This window comes from Lissotriton vulgaris, chromosome 1_1 (genome assembly GCF_964263255.1).
Source record: "Lissotriton vulgaris chromosome 1_1, aLisVul1.2, whole genome shotgun sequence".
Taxonomy (NCBI): Eukaryota; Metazoa; Chordata; class Amphibia; order Caudata; family Salamandridae; genus Lissotriton; species Lissotriton vulgaris.
This window is the reverse complement of record NC_141685.1, coordinates 330,566,938-330,587,947: the sequence shown is the minus strand read 5'-3', so window position 1 is coordinate 330,587,947 and position 21,010 is coordinate 330,566,938. Positions and strand designations below refer to the sequence as shown.

Genomic DNA, 21,010 nt, shown 5'->3' with positions numbered 1-21,010 from the left:
GTACTGGAATGCTAAACATTCCTACGCTTGAAAATGTAATTATTTTCAATAAATAGATGTGTTAAGTAGCTTTCTTTTGCCTTTTTTTTGCAGGATTTCTTACTTTTTTAAGCATCTTTAGCATTCATAGAAACCCCACCGTATGGAAGGACCCAGAGGTAAAGTAATTCTGTTCATATTATAATTACATTATTTATTGTTTTCTTCAGAAGTGAATGTTATTATTGCAACCCAAACTGTTGGGGTCTGGTGCTAGAGTGATGAAAGATGTCGGTGTATCCTCCTTTTTTGGGTATTTTGTTTTGTATTTCCGGTAGGGAAATGTGAAGGTGCTTACAAACATGCACATTGATATGTCAAAGACAAAGATGCACGTAGCCTTTATCTTTCCTTTTGTCTTTTTCCAGCAGTTTGCTGCCTTCTGGCTAAGTTTGTGCTTTACAAATACCCAAAAGAACAATTGATGAACAGAATGCTGAACCGTGTCAAATACTCACCCATAGTCCGAGATCTGGGCTAAATTCTATTGTTTTTTTGCTCACCATCCCAGTTTTGACCCAGCCATATGCAAATCTGTCTTGACCCTGCTCCTCATGGGAACAGTCCAGCCCCAGCTGCCAGGCCAGGTCCTCGCCAGACCAGAAAAAAACGCCTTGGACTAGCTTTGGGCTATCATCCATCCCCCCCCCCCCCCCGTCAGCCAGAATAGCTAGGCATGGGGAGCAGGGGGTCGTCGTCTGGGCATACCCATCCCAAATCGGGCAACACATGGGGAAAAAATGATGGACAGAAGGCTGAACAATGTCAAACACTCACCCCCCCAGTACAGAGATCCTGGCCTAAATCCATAGTTTTGTTACTCAGCACACAATTCAAAATCAGTCTTGACCCTGCTCCCCATGGTAACAGTCCAGCTCAAACTGCAGGTTGAGGTCCTCCCATGTATTACTCCCTCATCAGCCAGGATAGCTTTAATCCAGTGGCATTTCAAGCACAGGACCCACGTCTGGGCATCCCCATCCTCTCAGGGTGACAAATGCAGAAAGATCAATTGATGGTTTGAATGTTTGCTCCCGATCCTGGGAGGACATGGTCTGGCAGTTCGGGCGGGAGTGTTACCATGGGGAGCACAGTCGAGACTGATTTGGAATTGTGTGTAGAGCAAAAAAACTATGGATTTAGGCCCAGATCTCTGTACTGAGGGTGAGTGTTTGACATTGTTCAGCATTCCGTTCAACATTTGTTTTCTATACAAATACCACCCACGTTGAGAGGAGAGCAACATGTTTTCTAGAAGGAGAAACCACCAAAGCGATTTAACCCTTTGATGAACTCTAAATCCACAATGGAGTGTCTCTGTAAAAACCAGAGAAATTCATGAGAACTAGCACAACCGAGACATGCTTCAAGTTCCATTCCCATATCTCACCATATTTACATGCTGGGACGGCTCCTCCGCTAAGGTGGAGGAGCGTCGCCCCACGGCTTTAAAGCGGTGCAAGGTCAAAATAAAATGATAATAACAGATGTCCGTTATTCTCATTTTATTTTTACTATTGCAGTTGCACTGCTGCGCAGCCCCGTTGATAGGGCAGTCTGAGGCCGGCCCCCTGGTCGGAGGAGGAATGGTGGCTGCACCTAAAGTGTGCATGAAAGTTTGGCCAGCCATCTCGGGCCGGGCAAACAGTCATGTGCACTGTGCATGTTCTCCTCAGGCTGTATTATACAGCCTTCGTGGAGAACATGCCCAGCCCCCAAGCCGCTGTTTGAGCGCTGAACCACGGTGCTCAGACCAATCACAATTCTGCTTAAGGCAGAGTTGTGATTGGTCAGGGCATTCTGGGAGACTGGGTGCTTCCTGCTGGAGAAGACGCGGCGGCTGTGACAGCAACCTCCAGATAAGTTTTCTTTTTTTTCCCTAACCCTCACCCTCCACTGTTCCCTAACAGCCGCCACTGTGTACATGTCCCAATCTCCAGGCCCTAAATTCAGTGTGTCAAGCTATGGTCCTCTAGTTATCTTTCTTAGTTCCAGGACCTAGAGTACCAAGTACATTGACCAGGGTTGTAGATCCCAAACACAAGATGGTGGACAGAGTGCTGGAATTTTCAACCACATAGCTCCAGTCAAGATATCTGGGTTTAATCCATTGTTCTTTTGGTCACTATGCCACCCCAGTTTTGACCCAGCCATATGCAAATCAGTCTTGACCCCGCTCCTCATGGGAACAGTCCAGCCCGAACTGCCAAGCGAGGTCCTCCCTAGACCAGAAACAAATACCTCCGGACGGGTTAACGGGAATCACCCATCATCAGCCAGGCTAACTTAAATCCAGTGGCACAGCAAGCAAAGGGCCCACGTCTGGGCACACCCTTGGCCACTTACGGCGAACATAGCAAACACAACAAGATGATGGATGGAGTGATGAAACTTTTCAACCATTCACCCCCAGTGAAGAGATCTGTTAATACCAAGCATGATATACCTGCATCCCACATACCATTCCATTTTTCCAAGTCCCTTTCTACTAGCCCTATGCCCCAAACACTCTAATTTGCCTCTCATATGCCCCTCCCTTCACCCTCCGAGTCCCATGCACAAAATATAATTCCCATGTTATAATTCCAAATCCCTTTCCTAAATCATTTTCCAACAAGCATTTTTAGGTAGTTTGCATGGCAGTGTGCACTTCGCAAAAAGATGCACAAGATGTGAATTCTCTCTTTAAATTTCTGTTCCAAATGCTATACGATCCATCCTCAAAGTGCTGCGTCCAAAGTCTGATGTCCCAAGCTCTGCACCTATGCCCTGTGTGCTAAATGTATTATCACAGAGCCCTGAAGAAAGAGAAATGAGAAGCATGCTTATTTGGCCCCTCCTCCATTGTCTGTCTTTATTACTTGACTCGCTTTGGGAATTCGGGAGAAATGTTGGATGTCCACTGATATCTTAGGCGGCCACCTAGCTACCCCTTGATTCACTACAGGGATTCTGGAGTAGTCTTAGAAGTATACTTGTATCTTAGGGGGCACTTAGGCACCCTTTATCTCCTTACAGTGATTCTGGAGTAGTCCCAGAGGTGTACTAATATCAGAGAAACCCACCTAGGTGCCCATTAACACACTACAGTGATTCTGGAGTAATCCTAGGTACCCCCTAACTCGCTAAAGGGATTCTGGTTTAGTTCTAAATGTACACTGATACTAGAGGATGCCACCTGGGTTCCCCTTGTGTTTCTTCAGTGTAGTAGTCTTAGTGGTACACTGATATCAGAGAACACCCACAAGTCCGCTCCTATTCGCCTGTGCATTACTACGAATAATTGAGAATAAGCTCATATTATTCCACAGACTTTATGGTCCTCTTTAGTACTTTTCGGAGTGGCCTTCTCTACAAAGAATTTTTGACAAACAGTGACTCTAAATCCCTCAGAAGTGATTGCCAGATGGATTACACGGGCACCTGGTGGTATTTTCAGTACATTCCTTCAAGAGTTTCTCAGTGATGTCTCATGAGCTATTCAATTACCTCTTGCTGCCTTGGATAGTAGAATGCAGTTGATGGAACCTATTATACCAGACGGTAGGCGACTCATCCAGTCTATAACACACGAGTTCTGCTTCCCAATACATCCATGGACCTCCTCTCTATCATTGTCTGAAGGGTAGCTGATAACAAAGCACAGAGAAGCAAAAGCAGACACAGACGTGTAGGACAAGAAGGAGACATCCATAGTTTGCAGAATCTGTTCATGTGCAGCAGCCCTAAAATCAGCCACAGCTGGGTCCTCTTCCCGCCCTCCTCCTGCCTCCAGAAAACTGCTTGTGGCCCCCGCTTCGTGGGAGCCGCTTGCAGCAGTGTGGACTTTGCCGCTTTTTGCCTGCACATTGAGGATTGCCTACCGGGACTGTGAGGACCAGCAGCCCCAAAATCAGCCACAGCTGGGTCCTCTTCCCGCCCTCCTCCTGCCTCCAGAAAACTGCTTGCGGCCCCCGGTTCGCGGGAGCCGCTCGCATCAGTGTGGACTTTGATAGTTTTTGCCTGCACATTGAGGATTGCCTACCGGGACTGCGAGGACTAGCAGCCCTAAAATCAGCCAAAGCTGAGTCTTCTTGCCGCCCTCCTCCTACTCAGTGTATTTATATCACGACGATCTCCCGCCCTGCGGGACGCGCGGGCGCAGCCCGGGCCAAGAGCGGGCCCTATTAGGCCCGGAGGAGACCGGACTGGGCCACCCCTCTTTCATCTGGCCTGTCCTACATTTTCATCGTTCCGATCGCCCTGTAAGTACTCTCTTGAATTCATTACCTGTGCTAACAAAATGTCGGGGCAAGAAAGTAGGAGCAAGGTAGCGACTTCGAGTGGACATATAGTAGGGACGCAGGACAATTTTATTATTAGAGCTAATTCAGTTATTGATTGTGAGATTATCCAGATGGAGCGTCGCCTTTCCCAAGATCTCGCCCTAGCGAAGAGATCCTCACTGGGGTATCTAGTAAATGCTCGCACACCGGAGCCTGTACGGCGGCCCACTATTATTGAAGTGACTGTACATAGTTCAGTAACCACCCAGGATCAGGGTCATACCTCCCTAGCTGACGAGTCTCAGCTATCAGCAGTAATAGAGACTACCACAGCGTTAACAAAAGGTAGCACCCCCGAAAGGCCAAACCCACGGCAGCTACGGGGGAGATGTGAGGGGGCGATACCTAAAAGCAAGCGAGGAGCTTCTGCTGCCGTCAGTGGCAGAAAGCCCAAACTTGCAAAGCGTACCATCAACAGTGACACTACCACCCAGTGCCAGGTTCCAGCGGTCTTGGAAGTTGTGGATGACAACGACTCACCATCTTTAGCTGCAAATACCTCAGGAGCGGCTATCTTCACTAACGCAACAGCCACAATGGAGGCCCCATTTCTTGCAAAACTGGGCACTTTACTACGGTCTTCACTCCAACCATTTGAAGCCAGACTCGCGCAGATTGAGCTACGATTGTCCAATATTGAACAGTTAACATCACTGACTGTGGATTGTATTGTAGAAAGTCTAATAATGTGGCTCTGGCTAATGCTCAACCTAATATCCCAGGGTGGGTGGGGGTTGCACTACAAAATGCTACACTATCATCCATGTTGCCTCCCTCTAATGCAGCCACCATAAAGCAAGTAACACCAACGGACTCTCTTGTTAATGTACCAACAGGGGTCAACAGTGCAAATCCTAATGAGGACTCCCAGAACCCACTTGTTAGGGGCTGTTCTGAGGAAATTAGAATTGATTTGCCCCCAGAATCAAGCCCTTATCATATGGTCCTATCAGGGGTCCCCGAGATAAGTGATGCTAGCAGGGAATCCTTTGTCATTAAAAAACAAAGTTAGTGACTGGCTTACCAGAAATAGACCGCTACCAGGTCACATTACTAGTGAAATTGTGATGGTCCGTAGAGTGTCATGGGTGGGGCACAGGCCAAAGTCTATAAAGGGTGACTGTGTGCTGGTTAACTTTAGGGATACCCGGATAGTGGCGCACATTTGTGACTGGACGCAACATATTCATGGGTCAACTATACAACCCCTCCCATTGTCCTATTTTTACCCTCCGTCCCACATATTAGACTTGCAACGTGATTGGACCTTAGTAGAGCCCCGAGGAGTGGGCAGGGCCGATAGTGGGAGGTTTACACAACCCTACACCCCTGGCCACATCCGTATCCAAAACAGATACAGTTGCCTGGATATGGTAGACTGACGGCACCATGTCCGGGTGGCCTCAAAGGGGATCTCGCAAAGAACAAGTAATGCAGCTTATGAGAGAACTACTGAGGTAGCTAGTAGCCAGTCAATCCAGGACCTTCCAGACTCTCATTTGCCTATTCTAGGCACTGTTATAGGTAGCAGCGACCAGTCACCGGGTAGAACCGTGTCTGGCTGTGTATTGGACCCCTTGATGACAAGTTTGAGTGAAGGAGGCCTAATGAGAAGCAGCGACACCAGCGCCAAAGATGGTAAACCAGGCTCTGTAACTATACTATCTTGGAATGTTGCAGGCCTACCCAATAAAATAGCTTGCCCAGAGTGGGGATCCTTTGTCGACAAGAATGATATTTGCCTCTTTCAAGACGCCTGGGCTCGTGAGGTACAACTCCGAGTAGGCTATGCCGCTTTTCATGTACCGGCCCATTGGGGAGGGAAGGGTCGACCGTCAGGAGCCCTCACCACCTGGTTTGGTTCGCACTTTGGCTGTACTGCTGAGACTCTGACCACTCACTCAGACGATGTCCATTGTGTAGTTCTGGAGTGGCCCAATGCTTTTAAGCTTGCCCTTGTTAATGTCTACTTGTGACCTGTAAGTGTAGCTAGCGAATCAAGTACCATTGAGGAGCTGTCGAATTTTCTGCACACCCTTACTAGTGATACTCACTTTCTAGTGGTGGTGACTTGAATTGCCACTATGAGCCTCTACTGGGGATGAATGAAGACCACCTTATGGTGGAGGATGATCACTGGGCCATACCAGCAACTCAGTCTCCATCACCGAAGTCATGGTCTCCTCTAGCGATTCAAATTACGGCCCTAACTCTAAACCATTCTATCAGGGCATATAATGGTCGCACTCCCTCTGATACTCCAGCTAGGTGCACTTTTAATAAAACTGGACAGGAGTCGTGTCTCGACTATATTATGGTCGAGACTCAGTTGTGGCCCAAGGTCATTGATTTTAAGGTAAACACAAGAACCGAGTGCGACCATAACGCTCTAACCCTGGAGCTGGTCTTCCCTGGCCCTGGTGAGCCTGGTATGGAAAACTAGGAGGATTTAGGGGATAGGATTACCCTCTCAAAATAGTGGCAACCCCAGAAGAACTCTGCGATGTTTATAAACTAATTGTTCCTCTATTTCTAGAGGTTGCTGCCTTAAATACCCAGCTTCCGCTTCCCGATTATAATGACAAAATCCTGTCTCTCCATATGGATCTAGTATCCAATCTAGTGTAGTTATTCAACCCCCAGGTGGCTAACAGGAGGAAAAGGGCTCCTGTGTCTTCGTGGTATAATGGAGCCTGTAGAAAAGCCAAGACCGAGTTAGTACAGGCTATAAAGCTTGGAAATGATAAACCCCTAGTTCGAGAAAGGAGACAACAGTATAAAAAGGTTATGAAACATGCAAAGCAAGAGTGGGACCACGAAAAGTGGAAGAGCCTATCCGTCGCCCTCGATAAAAGGGATGCACAGAGATTTTGGTCAATAGTAAATACAGGTTGCGGAGAACCGAAATCGGCCATTGAACCAAATATAGATGCCAGGGTCTAGGAAGACCACTTCCAGGTGCTATACTCTAAGGAGCAAGGCACGTAAAGCATTCCGGTACCCTCAGCTCCCTCACCCCAGTCTGATGAGCTATAGTTTACCACAGAGTAAGTCTGCAATGCAATTGGTAAACTGGCTGTAGGAAAAGCCCCGGGGCTTGACAAACTTCCGGGAGACCTCTTCAGACACGAGCCGAAGATCTGGGGCCCATATCAACAAATACTTTTTAATGCAGTCCTGAGGGGCATGGCGGTTCCCTGTACTTGGCTGGGAGCAGAAATTGTCCCTATATTTAAGAAGGGCTCCCCTCTGCTCCCAGCCAACTACAGGCCCATCAGTCTGATTGATGTCCCGCAAACAATTTTTGAGCAGCTTATTTTAGATCGCCTTCAGGACTGGATCGAGGAGCACGCAATTCTTAGCCCGAACCAAGCGGGGTTCAGGAGGAACACCTCCACCATGGACCAAATCTTTCGTCTTGCACTATTATTCTGGAAAATGTTGAAGATAGAGGGTGGCAGCCTCTACATGGTGTTTGTGGACCTCCGTTCCGCTTTTGATTTAATTCCCCGGGGGAAATTGTGGCTCGTGCTCCTCGAGCTGGGTATTCCGCCCCAACTTCTAGCCATCCTGATGAGGCCACATGAGAAGAACTTTGCGCAGGTCAGATGTGGGAAGAATGGGGCGCTGTCATCTATGTTCCCCGTTGACAGGGGGGTAAGGCAGGGGTGTGTACTGGCACCCACCCTGTTTTGCCTTTGTCAACGGGGTAATCGTCCATCTGGATGGAGTACTCCACAATGACGCCCCAAAGTTGGCAGGCAGCAGGGTGCCTGCGATCATGTTCGCTGACGACACCCTGCTGCTGTCTAAGTCTCCCATGAGGATACAGCGCATACTGGATGGCTTTGAGGAATTTTGCAGAGGACGGGGTTTGGAGATAAATGATGGTAAAACAAAATTTATGATCTTTAACCTACCTGCAACTACCCGCCCAAATCCAAGCCTAGGTCCTGTTGGACTTGAAAGGGTGTCTACTTTTGAATATCTGGGGGTAACCATCAATGAGAACCTGCCATGGGGCCCACAGCAAATAAAGTCGCAAATGAAATTGCCACAGCTTGCGGGGGGCATCCATCCTCAAGCTTTCCAATTCATCTACACTTAAACCCGTCAGTCCACCTATGGAGATATATAATAAAATTCAGGCGAGGGGTGCCATCCTGTATGGTGGTGAGTTGTGGGGTTATCATTGCAGGCCCGGAATTGCCAAAACTGAGAACAAATTCATAAGACCGCTTCTGGCCCTTCCACCAAGCACTCCGCTCCTCCCCTTGAGGCTTGACGTGGGGCTAAGACCCATTGAAGACGGACTGGCACTTAAACCCCTCAGGGTCTGGCGCAGGCTTTGGATAACGCCTGAGCTGCAAAACTACAGGCAGGAATTTAAGGAAATACTAACCCATCACAGTGCAGGTAAAATCCCCTGGTTCATGTACATAAAGAATTAATTGGTATGGTTGGGATGGTCTGCCTTATGGCATGATCCCGAGAGGAATTGCAAAAAGGTCTTGCGCAAGTCCCGTACCAGGATTTTTGTTGATAACAAACTTACTGCTGCTTTGTCTGATCCACATTCCGGCACCTTAACTAACTCCTTTTTAATGATTAAAGCTTCTTACCTTTTGGAGCATTTCATGGATGATATTTACCTTATTTTAGCTAGAAAACTTTATCTACAATGGAGATACGGTACTCTGCCCATAAGAGCATTTACTAGTAAATGGACCGCTTCTGGAGCGAGAAACTGTACTGGGTGTAGCTGTGACACAGAAAATGAACTTCACGTCCTCTTCTTCTGCCCAGCTTACAGTAGGTCCAGGAAGTACTGGCTTGTACCTAAATGCAAGAACCTGGGCTTTGTACAGTGTAGGTATGCTTTTAGAGTCTTAAAAACTGATACGGCCAGACAGTTCAAGTTCAAGTTCTGGAATTTGTATAGCGCACTACTCACCCAGAGGGTCTAAAGGCGCTTGGGGGAGGGGTGCATTATTTATCGAATAGCCAGGTTTTAAGTTCCTTTCTGAAGGGAATGTGGTTCTGTGTGAGGCGGAGGTGAGAGGGGAGAGAATTCCAAGTCTTGGCCGCCAGGTAGGAAAAGGATCTTCCTCCCTTGGTGGATCTGCGGAACTGCGGCGAGGGCTTGATTGGAGGATCTTAGTTGGCGGGTGGGTGTGTAGAAGGACAGTTGTGTGTTGAGGCATTCTGGTACTAGTTTGTAGAGAGCCTTGTGAGCGTGGGTGAGGAGGCGGAACGTTATTCTCTTGTTAACGGGAAGCCATTGGAGGTCTTTCAGGTGAGCGGTAATGTGAGCTTGGCGAGGGATGTCCAATATGAGTCTGGCTGATGCGTTTTGGATGCGTTGGAGTTTTTTCTGTAGTTTGGCTGTGGTTCCGGCGTAGAGGGTGTTTCCATAGTCCAGTCGGCTGGTGACCAGTGCGTGGGTGATAGTCTTTCTTGTTTCGGTGGGTATCCAACGGAAGATTTTTTTGAGCATACGAAGTACGTTGAAACAGGAGGATGAGACGGCGTTGACTTGTCTGGTCATCGAGAGGGAGGAGTCTAGGATGAAGCCTAGGTTTCGTGCGTGGTCTGTGGGTATGGGTGCTGTGCCCAGGGCCGATGGCCACCATGAGTCGTCCCAGGCAGAGGGGGATGATCCTAGGATGAGGATTTCCGTTTTGTCTGAGTTAAGTTTTAGGCGGCTGTTTTTCATCCATTCGGCAACTTCTTTCATACCTTCGTGAAGATTGGTTTTGGCAGTGTTAGGGTCTTTGGTGAGGGAAAGGATCGGTTGTGTGTCGTCAGCGTAGGAGATGATGTTGAGGTTGTGTGCGAGGGGGCTCATGTAAACGTTGAAGAGGGTGGGACTAAGTGATGATCCTTGTGGTACTCCGCAGATGACTTTGGTACTCTCTGATTTGAATGGGAGGAGTCAGACTCTCTGGGTTCTCCCGGCGAGGAATGAGATGATCCAGTCCAAGGCTTTTCCTTGTATGCCGATGTTGCTGAGGCGTTGTATGAGGGTGCTATGGCAGACTGTGTCAAAGGCGGCGGAGAGGTCGAGTAGGATGAGGGCAACTGTTTCTCCGTTGTCCAGTAGTGTTCGGATGTCGTCTGTCGCTGCGATGAGGGCAGTTTCGGTGCTGTGTTTGGCTCGAAATCCGGACTGTGAAGTGTCGAGGGAGTTGTTGGATTCAAGGAAGGCGGCGAGCTGGCTATTGACGGCTTTCTCAATGACTTTGGCAGGGAATGGGAGGAGGGAGATGGGGCGGTAGTTCTTGAGTTCAGAAGGGTCTGCTGTAGGTTTCTTCAGGAGGGCGCTGAGTTCGGCGTGCTTCCAGCTTTCTGGGAAGGTAGCGTAGTTGAAGGAGCAGTTGATGACGTCGCGGAGATGGGGTGCGATGATGGAGTCTGCTTTGTTGAAGATGTGGTGGGGACAGGGGTCGGTTGGTGAACTTGAATGGATGGAATTCATTAGGCGGATGGTGTCTTCAGTGGTGATTGGGTTCCAGGCGCTAAGGTTGTTAGAGGGCGGTTTAGGTTCGGAGGTGGGTGGAGTGGACTGTTCTTTGGAAATGTTCTCAAAGCTGTTATGTATGTCGGCGATTTTGTTGTAGAAGAAAGAGGATAGCGAATCGCAGAGGTCTTGGGAGGGAGTAATGTCGTTTGAGGCTGCGGTGGGGTTGGTAAATTCTTTGACGATGTTGAATAGTTCCTTGCTGTTGTGGGCGTTATTTATTTATTTATTTGTGTATTTTATAAAGCGCACAGCTACCCCGACGGGGCGTCCCGGCGCTGAGAACTTTGAGGGTGGAGGGCACAGGAGGATGTTATAGGGAAAACAGGTGGGTCTTCAGAGACTTGCGGAATAAAATTTCTGATTGGGAAGAGCGTAGTAACTCGTTGTCGATTCGATCCTTGAATACTGATTTTTTGGTGGATCGGATCAATTGGTGGTGTTTGCGGGTGGCTGTCTTGAAGGTGGTCAGGTATTCAGTGGTTGGTTTTTTTTCTCCATGTTTTCTCGAGAGTACGGCATAGTTTCTTGGATTTCTTAAGGTCTTCGTTGAACCAGGGGGCATTTTTGCTACCCTGTTTGGTGGTTTTTCAAGGGTGCTAACTCGTCAACGCTGTGAGTGATCCATTGTTTGAGTATGGTGGCAGCTTGGTTTGGGTCCGATGAGAGGGCGGGAGGGTTTTGGTTGAGCGATGTGAGGAGTTGGTCGGTGGTGATTTTGTTCCAGTTTCTTCGCGGAATAGGTTGTGGGGGTTTTTTGGTCGAGGTAGTTTTGTAGCTGAAGTGAACACAGCTGTGGTCCGTCCAATGGAGGGCTGTGGTGTGATCGAAGGAGATGTGCTTGCTGTCAGGTGAAGATTGGGTCGAGCTTATGTCCGGCTACATGGGTGGGGGTGTCAACAAGTTGTTTGAGTCCGAGATTGGCCAGGTTGTCCAGAAGGGTGGTGGTATTGCTGTTGTTTTTCTTTTCCAGGTGGAAGTTGAGGTCTCCCAGTAAAATGTAGTTCTCGGAGGAGAGGGCATGTGGGCTGATGAAGTCAGTGATGTCTTCGCAGAATTGTTTACGGGTTCCTGGTGGTCTGTAGATGAGGGTGTCTCTAAGTGTGATCCTGGGGTCGGTGTAGATCTGGAAGTGGAGGTGTTCGGCGGTTGCAAGGTTATCGTCGAAGCTGGTCGTGATTTTGATGGTGTTCTTGTGAACGATGGCGATACCTCCTCCTGTTTGGTTGGTGCGGTCTTTTCGGATGATCTTGTAGGCGTCCGGGATGGCTATGGCGATGTCGGGGGCTGATGAGGCGTTCATCCAGGTTTCTGTAAGGAAGGCGATGTCCGTTGAAGCAGTGTCGAGTAGGTCCCAGAGTTCAGTGGCGTGTCTGTGTACCGAGCGGGTGTTCAGCAGGATTCACTTCAGTTGGTAAGAGTCGGAGCTGTGTTTGGAGTGAGTGGGATTGGTGTGGGTCTTGATGCAGGCGAACTTGCAGGAGTGGCAGGCGAAGGGACCGTGGGTACATCCTGGGGCAGCTTCGTAGCATTGTGGAGTGCGTCCGGGGTTAAGGGCTAGGAGGGTGGCGGCGCCATACGTTATGCAGTGGGAGTGCGGTTTGCGAGGGCCAGGGGGTCTGGCGCTGGGCGCGGTCCAGGCGCGGACGGGCGTAGACGGGCTTACCTTTGGCGCAACTTCGGCGCGCATGGGGCGCGACCGCTGCACGTGAACGCTGCGCGTAAATACATCTGACATATGTGAATAGTGGGGGGGGGCGGGGGCGAGGGAGGGTCAGCTGGGAAGCGGGAGCTGGGTGGAGGGGCGGGCTAGAAGGCACAAACAAACAAGATGGCAGCAAAACAAACTAAACAGGATGAGATTGGGGTGGGCAGAGGCGCAGGTACAGATAAGCACAGGCGCTACAGTATGCAGCAGCACACTTTGATTGGCACGATGTGGGCTGTGCAGAAAATCGCGTAACGCTAAATTAGGCAATGCAGTAAGATCAGCTCAAGACACTCAATGTAGTGCGAGCGCAATCACCAATGCGATATTAGCACGAGACGAAACAATGCAGTGTGAGCGCAATTATTAATATAATATTAGCATCAGATAATCAAATTCAGAGATAGCGCTACGATACCAGTTGCTGGAGGCAGGGAGCTGGGGGAGCGACCGCTTCTGATGAATTTGCTGTCTCTCAGTTTTTGGCAGCCATGTGGCATAAGCGTAGGCTCATAATTGCTAACGAATGATACTAAATTATTTGTAGACAAGGGCTGTTTTACTGATCATGCATTTTCAGAGTATGTATGTTTTTAATCATTTAAATGTGCATTTATTATGAATTGAACTATCATCCACGAATATTGTTTTTTGTACTGCACTCTTTTTTGGCAAAACAGCCGAAATAAAGATTTTATTGATTGATTGCTTTAATCATGCAATAATATAAAATGCATATTCAGAAGATATTTGAAACACAATGGTACATTTTATCATATGGCATGCCCTTGATTCCCAGAATGAACATTTTAGTTAATGTATATCCTAATGTCATCTTATGCTACCTATACTATGTTATCTCATGCTCTACCATCATATGTGAGTAGCAATTGTCCCCTTAAAGTAACCCACATACAGTTTACCTTTGGTTTTCTATATTGTTTTTCAGGTGTTTGACCCCTTGCGGTTCTCTCCTGAGAACTCCTCTGATCGACACTCTCATGCGTTTGTGCCATTTGCTGCTGGACCAAGGTACAGTATGCCTTTTAAAATACTTGTAGTGCCCTTAATTCTGGAAATATTTATTTGGTAAGGTAACCCTGCCTTAAATAAAGGTTATCTCTCTTATCTTTTGGCTCCAGCAGCCAGCCGTCTACTTGTCTTGTGTTACTTAGGTCACCTTGAAACCAGCACCTCACTCCCTGGCTACAGTTTTACATTCAGCATACTTAATTGTAACATTCAGTCATTCACAGGAGACTGGGGCTCTGTGTGGACCCAAGTGCTGTTTTAGAACCAAAGTGGCCAAGAAGTGGATGGATTATTAGGATGAAGGAGGAGAAGGATAAAGAGGTGCCAGTACACAGGGAAAACCTTCCTTTTTAGGAAGAAGATTTGCAATTATGATGGGATCTATATTTGTGGGTTTAGAGGTATATCCAAAACAACAACAGATCGGCTTCCATAAGAACTCCAAATAATACAAAGTCTGAGTCAGATAAGAAACGCTCCTGTTTAAGTTGCCTTGAGTGGTTAACTTGGATGCATGTGAACCTGAAGGAAACCTGTACCCATCTGGATGCTACAGAGAAAAGTGTGATACACTGTATTAGAACCTGCATTTAAGTCTAGTACGAACCTGCATTTAAGTCTGGTAGTACCAAGAGGCATGCAGACATTGTTCAAATGTTGAATACAACAATATATGTGGGTAACAGGAATACTGCCCGGTACTATGCTCTCCGTGCACTGGTACCCTACCAGTGTGGTAACTGTAATACATTTTGTTGTCCTAAGTATGTTAGGCTGTTATAGTCTACATGGGTTTCATGTACAGCACCTTTGCCAAACACTTGGCTCCTAACTTCTGGTCGATGCAACCACATATATATGCATTAGTGGGTTTGCTCATGGATGGTCATCGGTGAGGTTTCCATGGACAGATGATGTTCAGCTTTGTTAGAATGGTTGCATTTTTGGTATTGGTATTTCCCCTGCGGTTGTGTTCTAAAGAATGTTGGATCTGCAGGCTAAACTTTGTTGATAACAAGGTGAGGTCCTTTGTCCATTCCAGGCGCTACTTAACCTGTTTTGGCTGGATTTACACAGCATCCTCTAGCAGGAGCGTGTCCCCTTGCATATATCCGTCGCCTACATACAGTGGCGATTGCAGTGTTTAGGTCGTTAGTACAATACATTACCCGCAATCTCCCGGGCGGGGCCCCAGGTGTTGCGGCGCTTCCAGCCGGACCAAGTGGAATGAAGCTTAGTCCTGTCATGGTTAATGCAGTGATGGGCAAGCGCCCCCAGGATAAGGATGATATGCCTTTCTCGCTTGCAGAGAAATTTGACCAGCTGGAAGCAGTATTTCCTAACACGACTCCTGTTGAAAAACACAGGATTCCGACAATTAGTTTGCCTAAAGACTTGATACCAGAGGCTGGTGACTGTGAGTCTTGGGGTAAGATGTGGTCATTTATTAGCCTGTGACGTAATAAGTTGTTGTATTTCGACTAAGACTGTACATGTGAGTGTTGATGGATCAATCATGCATAGAGCAGCAGAGGCATAGCAAGGAGGAAGCGGGGGCGGTCTGCCCCAGGTGTCACGAGTTTTGCAGGCGATACCCCTCCTGCTCTTACTTGCTGCTGACGCGGGGCGGCTGCCTTTAAGAATCGCCAGCACCCACCTCAGCTCTTCAGACTTCCACCCACAGCTTTGCGTGAGGGGGCAGGGCTGGGGAGGATTGGTTGAAGGCTCTTAAATTGTGAAATGACTGCTTGCCACCCAAAAACAGTCATGTGCACTTTGCATTTTATCCACGTGGAGAACATGTCCAGGCCTGCAGTCAGCATCTGAGCACTGAAAAATGGCGCTCAGACCAATCATAGCACTACTATGGTAGGGTTGTGATTGGCTGACTGGGAGCCTGGGTGTGCTTCCTGTGGCTGACTCTGCGCGAGGGAGGACTACGGAGGAGATGCAGGCGAGGAAGTTGAGTTTTCAATTACATTTTACCTTAGCTGCTTCCCCCGCATCCTCTCCCCTCCCACATCTTCTCCCCTTCCTCACACATCCACCCCTCCCCCGCCCCGCTACCTCTGATCGGTGCAGGAGGCACCTGCTTTTGTGTTGCCAGGATGTTGTGTTGTGTTGGCATGCAGCGATGCAACAATACAGCAGGTATTTGTGCAGTAGTCGGGGGACCTTTACTGCACCACAACAGCAATGGGTTAGGTACCAGGATACCCTCGCAGGTGAAACTGCGCTTTACAAATACACACAACATAATGGAGTCATTTCCCATACAAACATTGCGCATTAGCCGCAAGCAAACTTTCCCCACGCAGCCACATGATGGTGGGTGAGACGAAAGGACATTACTGGACAAAGGGAGTGCAGGAAATTCCTGGGTATTGAACAAGAATCACAAAAACGAGGAAGGAAATTAACAGTGAATCACACGTAGGTGGTGGTTTCAATCCCTTAGTGATGATTTTTCATTGCATACTTTTGGTGTCTACTTGTTTTGGATTGGTTCTCCCTTGTAAACGGCATGAGGTGTTTGGACTAGTACAAATACAGGCAATCCTGTCTTCAATAGAATAAATCTACTCCTAATATGCATTTCGCTCTGATTAGAATTTACCAGAATCGCCTACTTGTGTTCTCTAAATGCCCAGTTTCCGGGAGAGCTTTTAAGTATAATATTAGAAGGTATCTTACTACCAATTCGAAAGCTTGATACTTTCTTGGATGGTGAAGGCCTGTGTAGCTTCCAGGCTGGGCGTTGGTGGCATCTCGCCTTTTGAGTGCCCATACAGTACTAACTGACGTTAGTAGGATCAGAGCATTTAAGAGGGCTAATGAGAGAGTTGTCTTTCACTCGAGTTCTCCCTGCCTATAATGTTACCTTACTCAGAATGACTTCTATTCTGCCTGTTTAGAAACCTAGATCTCCTGTTCATTAGCAGCATCTGTGGACAGATCTTGAGCACAAGCAGGAACTGAAAAATCAGAACTGTCTGCCTCTAAGGGACGGAGACATGGCAAATGTTTTTTTTCTCGCCTAATTCTGGTTTGCTCTGGACAACCTTAGAATATACCTCTCCCAGGGTCGCCTGCCTCGCTACCAACCTGCCCCTGTTTTTCTGTTTAATTATCTTAGGGCTCCTTTCTAATGAGCATGCATGTTTCATAGAGAGCTCAGGGGTTATTTTATAGCACAATGACGGCCTATTATTTGGCCTCTTGGCAAGCTACTTTCTGGTAGACAGACTCATGTCTGCAATTGTGAATTTAATGGATGGAGGATCTATGTGTGTGGAGCTTTTGAGGGGAGAATAAGCTGGCCGAAGGATATCTGTCCTGTCCTGTCAATGGCAAGTGCACAATAGTGTATTGCTCCTGTTTTCGATGGATGATAGGTTATCCTGTATACTGGTGCTAGTGTGTTCTCACCTCTTGCCAGGAATAACTTCTGAGATGGGTGACTCCTGCTGCTTCCTCTCATTAATCAGCACATTTTTCTTTAAAGCTCATAGAGGCATAGAGAGGTGATAACAGGAGACCTTGGAAAGTACCAGTTACTTTAGGGCGGGGGTCCAGAGGTCAAGCATAATGGACATGTGGTATTTCTTGGGTTGGAACATTATTGAGGGGTTTACAGTGAGGTCAGTTGAGGGTGACCATACAAGTGTATGCAAGTAGAAAATACATACAACTTAAAGACTTCAAAGTATGCCTGCCAGTTATCACAGAGCAAGCAACAACAGCAAAATACACTCCCTTTCAACATTGGAAACCAAACAGCAGAAGTGTTGGGGAGAACTTTTGGGTTGAGATGCATTTGATGATAAGATATCAACAACTTTGTATGGGAATTTGAATACGTAGGCAGGTTGTTAATAGTTATGTAGTCACTGCCAATTATAGGAGTTGATGTTGACTATTGTAATGTGTGCTAATGTTATCACTGAGCTATGGAAAGTTGATTTCACTGTGCTTGAAGTTAACTGGCTGAGATTCCTATAATGGTCATTGTTTGTGGAGTGCAAATTCTCATCATCCATCTGCACAGGAAATGACATCATTGGTTTCCTGACAAAACTCTCTTTCAAAGAAGAAGCAAAGCAAGAGGACTTCATTTCCCTTCATCCATCTGCACAGGAAGTCACATCACTGGTTTCACACCCTCTGTACCTTGCTCTCCTTCTTAGACTACTTAATGGCAGTTGCAGGACGGATGCACAGCGGTTGCATGCCAAAGATTCACTAAAAGACAGGCCCATCTGCACCCATCTTAGCTGGGCTGCATCGCACCCAGCCCCAGGAACGCAGGTTCTCCCCCTGCCCACCAATACCCTGTTGTGCTCCTCCATGCTGTTAAGCCTGGGTGCCACTCTCTGCACGGATGCCTTACCACACCACACAACATGACAGGGGCTTTCACTTTTGCCTCCTGTAAGTATTCATGTGCTTTCCTACACCCTGCACCTACCACTCGCTCACACTTACACAGACCAAACAGCACCCAAGCAACACAACAAAACAAAATTTCATGCATGCTCCTCAACACCCGGTCTCTCACCAAAAATGCCACATAGCATTTGGACCTACTGCGCGACCATCCTCCAGACCTGCTTTCTCTCACAGAAACATTGGTAAATCCCACCTCACCACCATACATTGCTACCGCCATCACTGATGGCTACAAACTTGTTCAGGAAAGACCATCAGCACAAGCCCAGAGATGGACTTACCGTCCTATTTAAAGATCCCATCACTTGCACCAATTTTCTCCTCAATAAGCAGCATCACATTCGGCATGCCAGCAACTATGACCTGGACAGACAATGCCCTTGTCAGTTTCAGTATACTCATCCCTTACCATCACAGACCTTTCACCACAGACATGCCCACTGGAGCTGGAAAAGCATCTCTGAAGAGTGGTGGGCTTCCCCCCTCTCCGATCATCGACCCAACCTCAATAGTCACTTGCTGAAAGTCATCAGAGACCTCAACAGCTGGATCACCGCAGGTGCCTACACCTTTGCTCCCTTCAAGTGCAACCCAGAAGCAACAGCTCAACTACAGGCCAGCTGGTACACAAAGGAAGAAGTCAGGCTGATGAAATATTCTGAAAGCAACTGGAGAGCAAATGGGGAACAGGTCAAGATACCACAGATAAAGACATCTTTAAATCAGCCCTAAGACGTAACCACCAGGAGATACAGAACACCAAGCACACAGCTCTTGCAGATCACATCTATGTCAGCACTAACAGTAGGAAGGAAATCTTCACCATCATCAAAGATATCACCTCAACTCCTGTCACTTCCAGCAACATCACTCACTCACAAGACCTCTGCAACAAGCTCTTCAAATTCTTCTGTAAGAAAATCCCCTCAATATACAGCAACTTTGACCCTCAACTGAACCCCGGTATTGCAACTGAACATCCTATCACAGTCAATGCATGAAACCTAAACTCGTGGCCTGCTGTTTCCATTGTCAAAATCTCTGCTACCATAAAGACCATCTACTTTGGCGTTCCTATGGACTTTTCCCCCAATTACACCTTCACCAAAGGACTTCTATCAATCAATGAAGCACCAACACTCATCCTCAATTCCTCCGTCAATTCTGTCACATAAACGGATACCTGGAAATATGCCACCATCATGCCATGCTCCAGAAACCATCTGCTGACCCAGATACACTTTGCAACTACAGACACATCTCCCTCCTACCATACTGTCAAAGGTCTTACAGAAACTAATCAACTGACTCCTCATTGACCACCTCAGCAACCACCAGCTCCTTGATGCCAGGCAGACTGGGTTCAGGTCCAACCACAGTACAGAAACAGCACTCGTTGCTACTACAAACGAGATCTGCATGGTCCTTGACAGTGGAGACATGGTAGCCCTCATTCTCCTCTACCTCTCTGCAGCATTTGATACAGCATCCTCATCAGGCACCTGCTTTGGTTGGCAAACAAGGATCCGCTGTCTGCTTGATCTGTCCCTTCTTAACAGATAGGACACAAGCTGTCAGCCTGGCACCTTACTCTTCGGAAGTCCCTCGTAGTACTCTGTGGAGTCCGTCAAGGTTTATCGCTCAGACCCACTCTCCTCAACATCTACATGATCCCGCTGGCCAATGTAATCTACCACATGACATTAAAATCCTCTTCTATGCAGGATTTACTGATTACTGACGCTTCAACCTGACTGGGAAGCGGAAGCCGCTGCCGTAGTTGAAACCGGAATCAGAGAGAGCTGCGATCACAGCCGTTCCCGCAGCCACGGGCGCCAGCTGACATCTGGGATCTGAGAACACCGCCGCCACTGCCTACGAACCACCAACCAGCATTTTCACGACCAGGCTTCCCCTACTCCACTTGCAAAGGGCAGGCTTATGTTAGGTGTACAGCCCATGCTGGTGACTTGCGGGCTTGGCGGCTTGCCAGTTTCATCGGTGTAGGCTGCATAATCGAGTGCTGTGTTGTGCCGCTGTGCTGTGCAGCGACCCACAGCCCCAAATATTTAACTTACACCTACAGCCCCCGAAGGGGTCCAGCCCGGCCCTCTGATCACCACATGCCTTACCCACCCAAGGCGGCAAAAGTGCAACAAGATGGTTGGGGCACCTTGGCACGAGCGTGGCAGATGTCCTCAGCTGTTGCTAAGTAAGGACCTTAGGAGTCCCACGGAGACGGCCCAACTAGTGCTGGGCACGGTATGTGGGCTCCTGTAGTGTGCCCTGCTTACGCCCTGGACAGGGGCTTCTCCAGGCTTCCCCCGCTGTCTGTCCTCTCCTCCTGACGAATTCTCCAGACGTCCCTACCACAGACCCGCTTCACCCCACGCATCCTTCAGGTTCGGAATCACCTGTATTAGGAGCAGCAGCAGCAGGACCAGCATCATCGCGGGGGCGGAGTCCTGTAATTCCTCCTTGAATTCTCCCCGAGGAGCACTGCGCATTCACGGAGGCAGGCGGCAGCAACAGCAGCAGATAGCAGGGACCCGGGTAGTGCAGTGAGTGAGGAAGGAGCGATGACCAGGTCTCTCGCAGCCCCTAGGGTACAGCTGTCTCTGACCCAGTTCTCACACTTTACAAGTCCGCTTCCCACCTCCCTCTCCTCCCTGCCCCATCCCTGGCTCTTACATACAGGCTGACAAGACCCTTTATGCCTATTACGCTTTAAGATACTATCAGCATGACAGACAGTCACCGTAAGGATACCATGAGGAAGTCCGCAACTGTTTGGTTCACCTCAGTGCATACAGGACCATCTAACTTCTAACATCTATACACTGTTACTCAGCTAGTAATGTTACCCTTACTAGCAGCGCCTACAGCTCACAGGAGGACAAAGGGTCGCTACCGCTATGAGGCCAGGACGGACCACAG

The 21,010-nt window shown here is 48.2% G+C and overlaps 1 protein-coding gene across 1 annotated transcript in view; it reads left to right on the top strand.

The window, feature by feature from the left end:
* The window catches only part of LOC147747135 (cytochrome P450 4B1-like), a 217,263-nt gene that overhangs the window by 173,748 nt on the left and 22,505 nt on the right, over nt 1-21,010 (top strand). The window contains exons 10-11 of the mRNA XM_086952392.1: nt 94-158; nt 13,542-13,624. Coding sequence (XP_086808518.1) covers nt 94-158; nt 13,542-13,624 — 148 coding nt within the window. The remainder of the gene's footprint in view (nt 1-93; nt 159-13,541; nt 13,625-21,010) is intronic.